The following is a 16,400-nucleotide window of genomic DNA, read 5'->3' on the forward strand; positions in this document are numbered from 1 at the left end:
ACAGCTGGGAGGTAAAACCATTATAATATTATTAGTAAATAAGAATCAGATGGAGATTTAAATAAACGGTCAATATGCTCTAATAAAAATTAGGAAACACTGAGAAGGAAAGTTTCTTTTAGTAAAATACTTTTATTTCTATAAAGATTCTAATTAAATACATCACTCATTAGGTATTCAGTTGTGAACCTAAATTTTATAGTATTATTAAACTGACATATTGATAAAATTTAATAATTTTAAGGTAAGAAAATCCTAAATTATTTATTTTTAGTACTGTTAGTCTATAGATGAGAGACTTTAATATTGATTTATTAAATAACTTGAAAATGGATGTCATGAAGATTTAATTATGAGGTGAACAATGTCTACAAAGCAACTGTATTCCAGGTAGCCTTCATCACACCAGATAAACTTGTATCAAAACTGATTTAAAGAGCAGAGATTCCAATATAAACAAGATTATGCTTTATATGATTTAGTGTGCTCTAACACATATCACACAGACGCTCTTCAGCACAGGGGAGGTATCTGATTGTAAAGTATATGAACAAAATACTTAACCTAGTTAACAAGTAATTTCACCTACTTGAATTTATTCACGACTCACAGTAGTTACTGGCAACAGGAGAAATGTGTTATTTCCTCGTCTCAGAACACCTAGTTTAAACTTAGGACCTAGAGAGTTGGTACACTATGAAGACAAAGCTTTGAGCCCAAATTCTAAAGTGTAGACTTTGCTAACATCCAGGTGCAGGGGTGTCAAGTAGAAGACAATCCTACCGCTCCAATTAACTCGAAGGAAGCTTGAGGCTTTGTTGACTCAGTTCTCACTATGTAGGCTTGGTAGTATGTAGACCAACTTGGTCTCAATTTTGCAGTGATCCCTCTGCCTCAGATTCTCAATCTTAGAATTATAGTGAGACTCTGTCTCAAAAATGAATCAAAAGACCCCCAAAACAGGTGAGGGTGGGTGTTAACTCTTCCACACCAAATCACCTCCCTAAGATGAGGCTACTTTCAAGATTCTAGAAGGAATGCTTTACAAATTATACTTAGCAAGTCAACAATGAGGTGGCTCCAGAGAAGAGCCATGAAAGTTATGCATTCGATGGACTTCTTTCCTAAACCTAGAAAGCTATCTAAGGATTTGGAAGTATAGACAAAAGCATACGGGAAAAGAAGACAGTAAAATAAAAGAGGCAAACCTTCTCTAAAAAAGACACAGAAACTAGAAAATATGTGCTCACAAAACTGAATGCCACACTACTATGTTTTCGAAGAGGACATCTTATTCTTTCTCTTATTGTTGCCTCTGCTCTTTCTTGGGCATAACATATTAGCCTGAAACACCCTAAATAATATATTCCTTAGTTTCTTCTCTTCCAAGTCCATCTTGCTCATGGTCGCCAGTCATGGGTGGTTGAGTACCCACCCTGCTCAAAAAAATGCTCAAAATTCTCCATTTTGGAAAATATTCTTGTCTCTTGATTAACTTTGGACATGTTGTCATTTATGTAGATAGGGAGAAAGTGAGTGTTTAGGAAATATGACACAACTTCATAATAAAATCTACTCCTGCAAAGATACCATATTTTGAAATTAAGTTACTCATACTCCCTTGCACTGTAAATCACTTGTAAGAACATAGAAAGGCAGCTAATCAAGGATAAGAACCAATATACCTGTCTACTCTCAGAAGCCTAAATATTACTGCGTTCCTAGAAAGCATGCTGAAGCAAGCAGCTATTACAAAGACTTCAGCACTATCAACACGTCACCTAACTAAACTGCTTTCAATTTGTTCTTTCCTCTCCTGTATCTTTCCTTATTTCTTTATTCCTTCCATCTATGTATTTTTCATTTCTTTTTTATTTGTAAATTATCTAAACTTGAAATTCCATTGACAATTTTACATTGAAAGTTACACCTTTAAGAAATGAGATTTTTTATATATATATACAACTCACTGTACAATTTACGGAGAAAACTTTATAAAATGGTACAAGATCATGGCAAATCACAAGTGGCCAACTAAGCTGTGTGTGCTAATGTTCTAAAATGATTTAGTGTCATCATCAACAACAACAAGACATTAATTAATCAGGAAAAAAAGCATGCTTCAGACATCAAACTCTATCAGCCACATCTCCAAGTTTCAATTAACCCTGTGTTGTTTTATTTAACATAAGTGAAGTGAAATTAAAAAAACTGTCAAAGTTCACAAAGTATTAGAAGGAAAAATAGAAAACTTAAGATCCTGACTAAGATACAGTATACCCTTTAAAAGACCTGAAAAGTAGTGGTGTACTGAAAAATCCTTAGACAAAATTGTATGGCAAATGCATTCTAAAGCTTTGTACATTAACTTTAAATACAGATCTAAGCATATTCAAAATACATTAGTGAGTATATTCAAGTATCATAAAATAACATGGCTTTACACATGATCCATTGTTTCTACTCTGGTGATGTTTCTTATCTGAATTAGTTAACAAAGAGTAGCTCCAGTAGAAAAAAAGCGGATAGATAGACAGATAGACAGAGTGTGTAAAACAGTAGAGTTAATTCAGTATGATGGCCATAATCAAACGCGACTTCTAATCTAAAACTCGTATTTTCAGAGTATACAAGATTGGCACAAGAAATTATAGTAATAAGAGCTAACACTAATATCGTACTTACTATATAAAAGTACTATTTGAAACAATTTAATTATGCTAAATCATTTCAAAAAGAAAACAGATAGCAAATAACTGGCAAGTAAGGTTACACAGAACAGGCAGTTTGTCCTGTTCAGCCTAGACACCTAGTACTCTACACCACATCTTTCAGAATCCTTGTACTCATAATTTGGTTTTCTACACTTGCTTGGGTCCCGTAAAGATTTGTAAGTGATAACAGCACAAGGTGATCCAATACTTTGCATTATTAAAATAAGTTGTTAGAGAATGAAGTAATAGAAAAGATAGTTGAGAAAAACTGTGCTGAAAACCAAAACAGAAATCAAAACTATTCAAAACTTCTCCCTTAGTAAGCTGTTTCTGAGTAATATTAAATATTAACTATATATTCAAAACTATATAACAAGACAATAAAATAAAATACCAGATGTCTTGATCTCAATAATAGGTAAAAAATCTTAATATTAAATAAAAATAAGATATCACATATAAAATATTCAAAGTTCTCTTCCAAACTACTTTTCATTAATATCTTGCTACACTTAGTTAGATCACACAGGACCGTATAAGTAAAAGTATTAGTTTACAGTGATGTGAAGACAAATAACGATTTTGTAAAGAGTACAGTCATTAGGAACAGAACCTTTATACACATACAGAAGAAAAGGCGCTAGGAAAGCAGAGCAGTCTAAAGGAGAAAGACTAGACAGTAGTCTAGCTTAAGGAAGCATCAAGTTACAGAAGAGAGAATAAGCCCTCATAGTTTAAGGTCTTTAACAGAGTGATTCCATGAGAAACAGATTCCATTTTAACAGACTTAGAAGATCTTCATCCCAATATGGAATAAAAGTGCTCATAGCTTGTGCAGCCAAATAACTGAATGAAAACTTGAAGATATACTTTTTCAGATCATTGGTTATATATACTTAAATACATGTAAATATTTTCTTTCACAGGTTCTAAAAAAAAACATCAAAGAAGTCAAAAATGTGTCAGATATTTACTTTTCAGGGTGCAGTTAAATTTCAGTTTTATATGGACTATTTATTTATATGATGTGCTTTAATTTTATTTATATTTTCACATTACTCCTACCTTTTAAATCATAACATAGAACAGGTATAAGTAATTATCAGTTTGAATTATTGAACATAATAATAAGTGATAAATTATAACATACTGAACACTGTAAACATTATTTATGAAAGATAAATAGAGAAAAGATATATTTTAGCACAGTGGTTCTCAGCCTTCCTAATGCTGCAGTCTTTCGTAGGGCAGACCCCAACCAGAAACTTAATTTCATTGCTCCTTCGTAACTGCAAGGCTGCTGTGAATGGCAATGTAAAATCTGTGTTTTCTGACAGCTTCGGATGACCCTGGGAGTGCTGCTCATCTGCAGAGGAGCAGCGACTACCAGGTAAAAACCACTGTTTTAGATGAAAGGTCATTGCAACTGAGTTACTGAAATACAAAACGCTCATTTTTTTAATTTAGCTCAATAACAAAAGGTCAAATGTTACTGTATTTAAAGGCTGCTAATGTTTATGTGACAATTCAAACACTGATATTACAAATAAATATGTGTAGCTATGTTGGATTGTTAATTACTCCAAAACATAGATCTGATCTTTTGAACTCAGTTGTGGTAGGCTATGGAGTTAAATCTCTAGTAATTTGAACACTAAATTAAATATTAAAAGTCAGTCACCCTTTTATTTGTCTCAGCAACATATAAATCCATGTGTATAAGCACAGTGATTCCACAAATGTTTTCAACATATTATGAGTTTGTTATTAGCTGTTTTTGTCAACCTAACTGTTTAATTCTATTTGAAATATTTACTTTAAATAGTGTTATTTTAAAATAAACTCTAGATTGAAAAAAATCTAAATTACATTTTTAAATGCGTAACATACCACCACTATATTTTTCAGAAGGTTGCGACTTAATGTAAAGAACAAAATGAAATCTCTATTTCAACTTGTACATTTTAATAAAATAGAGCAGTATTAGCATCAGTAAGTTATTTTATCATGTTATGTGTGTAGGAACGCGAACAAATGCACACGCACATGTAAGTGCTTTGCCACTGAGCTGCGTCATCAGCCTATGATATTAGGGGCTGGAGAGCTGCCTTAGCGCTTGAGAGCACTGTCTGCTCTTCCAGAGGACCTGAGTTCAATTCCTGGCAACCACATGTGGTTCACAACCAATACACTGGAATCTGATGATCTCTTCCGGCATACAGGTATACATGCAGCTAGAGCACTCATATACATAAAATAAATAAATAAAATCCTAAAGATATTAGAGATTCACTAACTATTTTAAAATAAATACAAGCACGTATGTTTAATATAAAATAACTTTTTTGGACTAAGACTTATACCTCCATAAAGAAGTGTATCCATATACATTATAAATGTCAATACAGTGAGATAAATATATAATTTCAGACTTGCCTTTTTTCCCATTATTGGGTAAGCTTGATGTTTCTTCCCCGTTGTCTTTAACATTGAAACCAGACAACAATAATTAATAATTAAGGTCATTAGCAATCCAAATAAAAAGCACTCCAACTAGAATAAAACCATGCACTGCAAAAATAAATACATGCATACAACATGACATTCCACACTGCAAACATTAGAATAAACTATATGCAGTATGTTTCCCTATCCTATTGGAAAAGGAGTCAAAGCAACCATTAGAAAAAGGCATTTTTTTAAACTACAGTTACGTGCTTGGTAGTTTTCTTTTGTTTTGCTATGGTTCTACACAGTATGATCCAATAATTATGTAAGAATGAGCCAGAGGTGACAATCGGTTTTTAAAATGTAACTATTCTTTATGTTAAAAGGGCAAAACAAATACTATAATGGAGAACTCTTCAAGTTAGTGCTATTCTTTAAAATTACTATGAGAGCCAATTCATGAAGAGTGAAAGACCCAGGACATGAGTGAATCAGTATGAGATATAAAAAGACAGGAGAACAGAAACATTAGCTCCTCAGCTAAATGAAAATGAAAATTATTCTATAGCACCCCACAAAATTTTAACTCTATAGCAGCCAGAAAATTGAAGGGCATTTGAAATTCTGGTATTTGATATTCAGAATGCAATAGAATTATACATTTTTATAACTAAGCAATTAAGATTGTCTTTCTTTCCATCATGAGATATATACTGAAAATTTGTGCACTTGAAAAATTAGGATGTTAGCTTGTTATTAGCACCAAAGCATAATGTAGTTTTGTTTTAAAAATGAGAAATTATATTCAGAGAATGTATCCATGAAAATATTCCTTGGATACAATATACATAAGAGCATTAATTTCTTAAAATGACAAAAAGAGGGGAAAAGGGACAGAAAGTCTAACTTTAAAACTCATAAATAACTTCATATGTTAGAAGAAAAGATCAGCTAAGCACTTAACAAAAACAGGTCTAAAGTTATTCTGCAATTTCCACAGAAAGTTAAAATTCAAAACAACTTAGAAAAAGATTAGGGGCCAATTCCAATTCCGAGGTTCAAATAAATATAGTGACTTCAATAAAATTGCACAAATGTATTTGATATTTACTTTGACAGACACTGATAAAAATATCCAATTTTCCTGTGATTATAAAACTGAAGAAATGAAAGCCTGCACGCCCTCCAGAAAGCAGATGCCACAGAGAAGAATGGCTATTACACAGGATATAGCAATACTGAGCTTAGACAGAAAAGAGAAACCCATGGAAAATTAGTTCATAGTTTAAAAATAATCATAGTATATTAAATCCTTTCAAAAGATCAGTTCATGCATGTAGATAACCTAGAAACCCCGGAATAGATGTAGCCCATGGCAGCTCAAGTCTCCAAGTGGGTTTCCCTAGTAAGGGGAACAGGGCCTATCTCTGACATGAACCCAGTGGCAGGCTCTCTGATCACCTCCCCCTGAGCAGGGAGCAGCCTTACCAGGCCACAGAGGAAGACAATGCAGCCAATCCTAATGAGACCTGATAAGCTAGAGTCAGAGGGAAGGGGAGGAAGAGCTCCCCTATCAGTGGACTTGGGAGAGGGGCATGGGAGGAGAAGAGGGAGGGAAGGTAGGATTGGGAGGAAACGAGGGAGGGGGCTACAGCTGGGATACAAAGTGAATAAATTGTAATAAATAAAATTAAATGAATAAATTTTAAAAATCAGTATTTTCTGTCCTATATGTCCTTAAAATTTGCCTCTCCTATTAAAACCCTTAGGCAAGAAGCTAGAGTTCTCTTACTTTGAGAGGCATAAGAGAAATAGTTTTCTAGTAGCTAGCTGATGATTGTTTATTAAAAGGTAAAGAAACTACCTGAATGTAAAGAAAGAACTAGGTAAAACATGCATATACTTAGGCTAAAGACATTGTCTATAATTTTAATATGTTTTGATAGTTAAAGAAAAATTTAAACAAATAAGTTAAATATTCTATAGTTGACTACATACTTTTATAATATTTCTTATGAAATTATAAATTTTAAGACTTCAGTTTATTTAGAAAACAGACAGACCTGCCTTGACCTCTTCTCCCTCCTTTTCCACCCCCTGTTCTTCCACATTTCCAATTTCTTCATTAACTTCTGTATTTGCAGAAGTAAAAGAAAAAGATAAGTCCATGTGTCTGGTTGTTAATTGTAAAAGATAACAAACAAACAAATCATTCTTAATGGAACAATGGGTGTGCATAAGGAGAAAAGAAGTTTACATATTTCATCTCTGACATGCACTTGAAGGCAAGTATGTTTGCTGTTAATGAGTCATCACAGTGTCAGTGGTACTGACTTGGGAAGCAGAAACTGACCCACAGAAGATTGAGATATGGAGGTAGTTAAGGAGGCACAGTTCTTTCGAAGGCACAATAATGTGGTAGGTACATTATTAGGAAGTCATTACATCATTCTTTTCTTGGAAGGAAAACATGACACTATAAACCACAATTTTTACAAAATGGCAATACATCAAAGGTAGTAGTTAAGAAAATAATAAAAATAATAATAACAGTAATGCCTTACAGTTGTTTAATACATTGTTCTTTCTATAGCATTCTCAATTTGCAGGGTTTTTTTGGGGGGAAGGAAAGTATGAAAAAAAATCAACTTCAATATCAAAATAGGTAATATTATAAATTAACATAGTTACTAGATAATATAATTACTCAAAACCATAAATTTAAATTACAATTTCCTTATGTTTTAGTTACTAAAGGTAAAATACATACTTCAATATATTTACACAAGAATTGCCAAGATTAAATGACAAGATCTGACAACCATTTAGAAATCAAATATTGAAACTGTTAACTGATCGTCCATTTTGGATGACTGCACCTTTAACTGTGGTACGAGGTTGAGATCTACGGAAGAGTTATATACACTGTCTTTTAGAGTGAGACACTTACAGGTTCACGAATCTCTGAAGCTTCAATATTAACATGTCTAAAAATGCTGCTAAAACCAACCAGTTCCGTTAAGTAATATAAAATAAACAAAACATCTTCCACGATGAAGAGAATAAGGAGGGTTTGGGTTCCTTTATAAAAAAAGTCTCCATGGAAATTGCTAAATTTAAGTGATTTTAATGCATTCTACGAAATAAGATAAAGAGAGTACTCATGCACATCTCTGATCTTTAAACCCAAGTTTCCCTTCGGCAGTCAGGTTTGCTCTCTTCATGTCCAGCTCTGCTCAGTGTGAAGCTGGCCACACCTCCACAGACTTTTGCTAGAAAAGCTATGAAAATGAAAACTTTTCTTTTCTTTTTTTTCTTTTTTTTTTTTGAGGAGACAAAGACTGCACATTATTGAACTCTTATTATGAAAAACAATCTAAAGGCACAAGCGTTTAGTCCTAGGGAAATGGACAGCCAGCCTCAGCCCCCACAGCACTGTGCTGTAGCAAGACGCAGCGGCAGTCACGAGGCTGGCAACCCTTCAGTACAGCGAGACACGACTTGTACCAACAGGGTGCGGAAGACTGTAAAAGATTTGCTGCTCAACTGCAATACATGCATAAATTTGTTGCAAATGTCACAGGATTACAAGTCTTCTATAAACATCTAAAGAATGACAAGTTTCTAGTGGTATTCTCTATACTATTTGAGGTATCATTTCAATTTTTAAGACAGTTTTTTCAACTCAATAAATATTTGTTCCAGTTCTACAATGCACTTGGCATTATTCCATATGCTGGAGACTCAGCAGTAAACAACATGAACAACGATTTCAAAATTCTAAAACTAGCGGATTTTTATTGTACAAGCAGACATATGACAGTCCACATACTAAAACTCAGTATTTTGTCTGAAGGCAAAATTCAGTGTTTAATAGTAAAGGCATAAAATTGTCATATTTATACATGATATATTCTAAGCAGACTTGCTACAATGTGCAATGGAAAGAGAAAACACAAGCCAAAATTACTGTCTAACTGAACACTTTCTTTGTGGAAAGTCAAATTTCAGAATAAAAGAATCATTAAATAAATATAAAATGAAATATAAGATGAGAAATATAACCAGATTATATATCTATCCTCAATGGCAGAAACACAAACTGCAATTGATATCACTGGCTATCATCTCCCTCAAACTCCAGAATTTAGTTTTAAAAATATAAGAATAAACATAAGGATATAAGAATATAAATATAAAAGTATAAGAATATTGTGTAGTTATTTAAAAAGAGTTAAGCTCTTTACACTTACTTAACTCAAAATTTAAATCTCTGGTGGTATTTCATGGAAAATAAAATTTGAATAATTTATTAGAAACTAGAAAACAGAATACTTTAACTCTACATAAAACCAAATAAATGAAGGGACATCAATTGCAATTGGGTTTATTTTTGACTGCACAGCCCCCAACCCCCAAAGGCTTTCAGCACCCAACAAACCCTCCTCTACGCACACACCTTCATAGGGCTCTATCTCCTTGACTCCATTGTCTAGGAAGAACAAAATAAAACAAAACAAAGGGGGAGGGCCAAAGCACAGGGTTAAAACAACAGAAAAATTCAAAGTGAGAGAATATACTGTCTATTAAAGAAAATTTAAAATGATTTGGAGATATATATATATGTAATATATATAGTATACATATCCTCAAAATAGAGCTACTAACTGAAGGGATTGTGATTTAAAAGATGTAAAATTTATTTTGCTCCATTATACATGCTTTGAGAGAAACTTACTACTGAGATTTACACTACTTGAGATGTGTACTCAAGTGTGTCGGCTTTTCATGTAGCACATCGACACTTCTCAAAGCGTCAGAACAGCATGCACCGGTTTCTGTGTATGCGGGGTCACCTTTAGCTTGCACTCCAGTTTCGGGGGTCACCTTTAGCTTGCACTCCAGTTTCGGGGGTCACCTTTTGCTTGCACTCCAGTTTCGGGGGTCACCTTTTGCTTGCACTCCAGTTTGGGGAAGGGTCACCATTGTTTTGCAAAAGCTAACCAGTCCTTTGCAGTGTGTGAAAATTGATTTAGCTAGTTACTAATAAACTTTGTATAATCACCAATGTTACATAATCCTAGATGTAGCAAAGACTCTGTAATCCAGCTGCTTACAAAAGACTTATTTTGTACTTATTTAAATTTGAAATGCATGTAAAAGTAAAGATTGTTTCTTTTTATCTGCAAGTCTAATTTGTATATGTATGTATATATACAAATATAACAACTATAAAATGAAGCCATCCATATTGCTAAATACAAAAAGATAAAAACACAGAGATAGCAGAAAATCTGATTCACCTCAGCTTCCATGTGTAATTCCTACATAGCATAGTTAGAAAACTAAAAACTTACTTCTCTCCAGTGTCCCCTTTGGTGGAAGCTGTGGAAGCTGTCGGCCCCTTCGTCCTGTTCCTGGAGTACTTGATGGACTTGTCTGGACAGAGCCGGTACGAGGGTGAGACCTACAAGACACACCATTATACATTTTCAGTATGCGATATGTCTGGTCAGTATGTTAGCTGCTTTTCATAACGGCTGTATTAGTGCAATTTTAAACATGGTTGACTGCTGGGTAAAAAGAGGACAAAATATGGACATTGAACACTTACTTAAACACCAAAAAATGTTTATGTTTTGGTGTAATATGCATAAATACACACATACATGGACACAAAAGCCTATAGTAAAATCCATGAAATTAGTAAAATAAATTACTAATCTATTCACAGGAAAGCAAGAGGAAAATTCTACAACTTGAAAAATAAAAAATAAAACTTTACAATTTTTCTATCATGACATAAATTCTTTTTTTATTATTTATTGCAATTTAATCACTTTGTGCCCCAGCTGTAGCCTGCTCCCTTATCTCCTCCCAGTCTGACCCTCTCTCCCTCTTCTCCCCCCATGTCCCTCTCCTAGTTCTCTGGTAGGCGAGGTCCTCCCTTACTGTCCGACCCAAGCCTATCAGGTCTCATCAGGACTGTCTGGATCCTCTTTCTCTGCGGTCTAGTAAGGCCACCTCATCAGAGTAAGGAGATCAAAGTTCATGCCAGAAACTGCCCCTGCTCTTCTTACTAGGGAACCCCATGGAGACTGAGCTGCTAATAGGCTACGTCTGAGCAGGAGGTCTAGGTCCTCTCCATGCATGGTATAAATTCTTAAAACTAACCTTCCTACCTTGACTATTCAGATTTATACTTAAGTTTATACTACATATCATTCTTATTAGAAAACAATTCATGAATCTACAAATGAAATTCCAAGCAACACAAATTCTGATAATTTCTAATTTTAATGTTCATAGAAACTAAATAAATCTAACTTTATTTACTATTATGATGATTATTAGAAAAGTCATGCTTAATAAGCACCATAAGTTCTCATTCTGTAGAAGAACATGATAGTTATGATGGAATTTACCCAGGACTCCTGATTAATGAGAGATCACAAAACAAATGCAATCAGGACAGTTGAGAAACAATCACAATGGCAACGACACACTATTATATCCAGTGAATATAAATAGTGTGCTTACACTGACAAGGTTAGTATAGACTTGTACTGGTGATCAGCCAAAAAATGATAGAAGAAACCATTTAGCTGCTGGGAAAATAAAATGGTGTGTTGGTAGCGCAGACAGGGAAGTTAGTCTGATCAAGTTATCTTTCACCTCGATAAGGCAGGTGAAGGAGGGGCAGATCTTCCAGTCATTAATGAAGGCATCGACCTCATGAGGTTTGTATCAGGACGTTCAGAGGATCTGGAGCGGGTGGTGGTCCGCTCTAGGAGAGGCCGGTGTTCTGTTGATCTGGATCTGTGATATGGCTGTCTATCTGCTGCTTCACAATCCCTGAAATGTTAGTCAAAAAGCAGCTCAGTTGATCTTTAATGCCTTTCTGCTATTTGGTCATGATGCATGAAATTGATTTTGAAAAAAAAAAAAAAAAATAGAAGAGCTTAAAAGCTTAAAATTACTGTGTATGCCAAAAAGGAAGTTTTCCCAACATATCCTGAGTAAATTTTGACTAAGTTTAAAAAGTTCTAAATAACCCAAATATGTTTTTCTTTAGTTCCCAGTAAATGAGTTTCTCAGTTACACCGGATGCAAACCAAGCTGCCTGCTTTCTACAACGAGAACATGTCAACTGTGTGACTTAGCCTAGCTTGAAGACATTGAACTTTGTTTTGTAGGATTTTCCAGAGGAGAGAAAGTTACCCAGGATGTTTACCAACAAGCAGAGTAAGATGTAAAAATAGTAATAGCATTATCATAGTGTACTAATAGCTTGAATATTTTAAGAACAAGATTGGATGCGGGTTACAGGAAAATAGGACAGCTTTAAAGTAGGTATCCATAATTAAATACATCCTCCAAATAGAAATCACTCCGTAGAGACCAGGTATCTTCTACCATCCATCTCAGTGCACGTTAGCTAGATCCAACAACTTTCAGGGGTACTGGATAAATTTGGAATTCAAAAAAAAAAAAAAAAGTGACCTCTCTGACCTGTAAAACTTATTGCTTGTTGAAGCAAGAATACTTACACCTAAATGGCCAGTAACTGCTGACACCTGTCCCTTACAGAACTCCATAATGCTTATACACCTTAATGTGATCATAACTGGAGTCAAATCAGTCCCATGATTTCGAAGACCAATCTTCAGAACTCGAAAGTTATATGTTAAATATATTTCAGACAGTTACCTCCTGACCCAATTGCAGTCATAGGAAAGCAAGTATTTATAGACAGTAAAGCAGGAACAATCTCACCAGCAGTCCCACTTTGCCTAAAAATACTTTCTGAATTTTGAAATTGAAATAACGGGCAACTAGATATATATATATATATATATATATATATATATATATATATGAACACAGTCTCTTCTGTATCACGAATTATATGTAATACAGTTTGCAAGAACAACTACAGTACTGGATTAATCCTGTATTATTTTATATCTTGACATAATACTTTTTTAAAAAAATCACAGAAGTAAAATCATTCAGAAAACTTTTATCACTGAATAAAAATGTGACTGATTTTTTTTTTATGTCAAGTTCAGTACTTTTTCATAAGTACATAAAAAAAGGGATGGTCTAGAGAAAAGGCTCAGTTTAAAAGTCAGTCTCATATTTGCCTTCTGAATGAGGACTGAGCATCTTCCCTAGGGTCCTCCTTCTCACTTAGCTTCTTTAGGTATACAGATTTTAGTATGATTACCCTATATTATATGTCTAATATCTACTTATAAGTGAGTATAAACCGTGTGTGTCTTTCTGCTTCTGGGATACCTCACTCAGGATCATCTTTCCTAGTTCCCACCATTTGCCTGCAAATTTCATGATTTCCTTGTTTTCAATAGCTGAGTCGTATTCCATTGTGTAAATGTACCACAATTTCTGAATCCATTCCTCTGTTGAGGGACATCTGGGTTGTTTTCAGATTCTGGCTATTACAAATAAAGCTGCTATGAATATAGTTGAGCATATGTCCTTGTTGTATAGTTGAGCATGTTTTGCATATTTGCCTAGGAGTGGTACAGCTACATCTTGAGGTAGTACTATTCCTAGAAAGGGGAGCAGGGACTGTCTCTGGCACGAACTCAGTGGCAGGCTCTCTGATTACCTCTCCGTGGGGGAATGCAGCCTTGCCAGGTCACAGAGGAAGACAATGCAGCCACTCCTGATGAGACTTGATAGGCTAGGGTCAGATGGAAGGGGAGGAGGAGCTCCCCTATCAGTGGACTAGGGGAGGGGCATAGGAGGTGAAAAGGGAGGGATGGTCAGACTGGGAGGGAATGAGGGAGGACTGTGAGGAGACCAGGAAGGGGCCATAAAGTGAATAAATTGTAATAGATAATAAAAAGAAAAAAATGAAAGCATAAAATCTTAAAAACGTCAGTCTCACAATTAAAATGTCATAATACCTGAAATAAAATATAAATTCATATACACTATTTGATTACAGTTAAAAAGATGTATTAAGAAAAGGAATTTCAGTATAAAGTTTATAACTCTATCTTCTGAAATTCTATTTTACAGGGAAAACGCCTTTTAAAAATGGATGTGGCCAGTAACGTGTGTCCCATTCTTAGTGAGCACCTCCTGTGCGCCTCGCTGCAATTGGTCAGCAACGACATAGGCGCGCAGCTATCCTTTTCTCTGTTTTCTTACAATTCTAAAAACCTGGAGGTTGAAGACTAACAAACTTTACATTTGTTTTAGAGATCTGTTGTGATCTTAGGTTAATAATAAACTCTCTTGCACACAGTATGTGGTGGCAAAACTTAGTGACATGTTTGTACAGCAGCCTCAACATAGAGCTGGGCTGGTGTGCACTCAGCTGTCTAAAATCTCATCTGTTCTCACCTAGTCAATATATTTTCCAAGTGGAAATATGTCTTATATAGTTTCACCTTTTGATACTGTATTTAAAAAGTAAGTAGTACAGAATTCTAGGTGACTACAGAATATGAAATCAAATGTGCTGCCACCGCCATGTCTCAGGGCCTCCAGGGGTTGAACAAATATCGACTTTTCTTTCTTTAGTAAGAAATAAGACTTTTCTTTCTTTAGTAAAAAGGTTTTGATAATTACTGAGAATTTTTATATTTTCCAGATATTTCTATTACCACAAATAATATGAAATATATAATCATCACAGATTGGGTGAAAACATGCTAAGTGAAGGATGAAAAGGAGCACAGCAGAACGTAGGGTTTTCTAATAAGTGCTAACACAGCAACGGACAGCTAGAATACTGTAAATTTTCCAACACACAAAGGCAAGCTATACCTTCTGTGGACACCACCAGCCAAGAGTAAAAGTGACCAGCTAAGACTCAGGGGCGAAGAGAGTCACAGCAACACTGAATGAACGGCACAGTCCCACAGAAAACAGTCCAACATTCCTAACTACCCTGTAGTAGGCATTCATCTATAAACTGCAGAGACAACTTGTAACAGCGACAGCTGGTTGGAAACAAGGTTTCACATGTTTCAGTATTTAATTGGAGGTTTAGGGCTCTGTTTTGTATTCCAATGCAAGCATTTTCCCTGGTAATTCTAGTTAATTTTTTTTATTATAGGCATAAAAACACTTTTAAAAATGTTTTTCAAACTCCTAAAAAGTACACAACGTTAACAAGGAAACTTTATTTGTATAGTTAAATCTTTAGGAAACACTTCATTTGTCCATTAAAAAGTGATTTAATAAGGGGATGGAGAGATGATTCAGAGGTTAAAAGCACGGCTGCTCTTCCAAAGGTCCCTGAGATCAATTCCCAGCAACCACCTGTTGGCTAACAACCATCTATAATGAGATCTGGTGACCTCTTATGGCGTGCAGGTGTACAAGCAGGCAGAACATTGGTTACATAATAAATTAATCTTTTTTAAAAATTTAATAATCCATTCCAGTTCAATTTCTGAGTAGTTTATAATTTTAATAAATGTTTAAAATAATTCATATTTTTCATTTTTTCTGTAATTTTCTGGATTGATACAAGTACTGTGCTGCAATATGTTGAGGATTTGACTGTAAACTGAACACATTTGAAAAGGAAACTGTCTAATAATCTCTCAATTACCTGCCACCGAGTTTCAGTACCTTAAGACTAGCTACCACAACAATCAGCTAGCACATGCAGACTCTGAGAAAAGGATCAGATAGAGTTAGGCCAGAATGAGAAAGTAAAAATCCAAACATACAAGTAACACTATACAGGCTGAGCAGGTTGCATTTTTATATTTAAGAATATATATATATGTGTGTGTGTGTGTATGTATATGTACACACACATATCAGAAAGAGCATGGGTGTACATGAAAGAAGTTCAAGGATGGAAAGGGAAAGAAAAAGATGCTATTATAAGAGCTAGACCCCCCACACACAAACTCAGCGGGTGCCCATAGGCTGCTTAGTCTCCAAGTGGGAGGTCCTCCCCTATCAGGGGACTAGGGAAAGGACATAGGGGAAGACAAGGGTGGGACTAAGAGGAGACAAGGGAGGAGGCCACAGCTGGGATACAAAGTGAATAAATTGTAATAAATACATGCATTAGAAGTATTTTTGAATATTTTGCTTTTTTAATGAAAAGAGATACAGGAACACATCCTTCTAAAATTAATGTTTATAGATACCATGGGATCATGTATATGTTTATATGTATACCAAGAATAAAGGAGGTTCCAATCTAAATAAATAAATAAATGTCAAAATAAAAGCATT

At 34.6% G+C, this 16,400-nt stretch overlaps 1 protein-coding gene across 43 annotated transcripts in view; it reads right to left on the bottom strand.

The window, feature by feature from the left end:
- Rims2 (regulating synaptic membrane exocytosis 2) overlaps positions 1-16,400 on the bottom strand; it is a 522,675-nt gene that overhangs the window by 159,978 nt on the left and 346,297 nt on the right. For 24 of the 43 annotated variants that reach the window (XM_060389547.1, XM_060389561.1, XM_060389524.1 and 21 more), the window contains 2 exons: positions 11,838-12,017; positions 10,520-10,629 (listed from right to left, as the gene is read on the bottom strand). In XM_060389547.1, coding sequence (XP_060245530.1) covers positions 10,520-10,629; positions 11,838-12,017 — 290 coding nt within the window. Of the gene's footprint in view, positions 1-9,621; positions 9,655-10,519; positions 10,630-11,837; positions 12,018-16,400 lie in introns of all 43 variants that reach the window. The other 19 variants (XM_060389526.1, XM_060389562.1, XM_060389567.1 and 16 more) reach the window with 3 other exon arrangements.

Source organism: Meriones unguiculatus, chromosome 8 (genome assembly GCF_030254825.1).
Source record: "Meriones unguiculatus strain TT.TT164.6M chromosome 8, Bangor_MerUng_6.1, whole genome shotgun sequence".
Lineage (NCBI taxonomy): Eukaryota > Metazoa > Chordata > Mammalia > Rodentia > Muridae > Meriones > Meriones unguiculatus.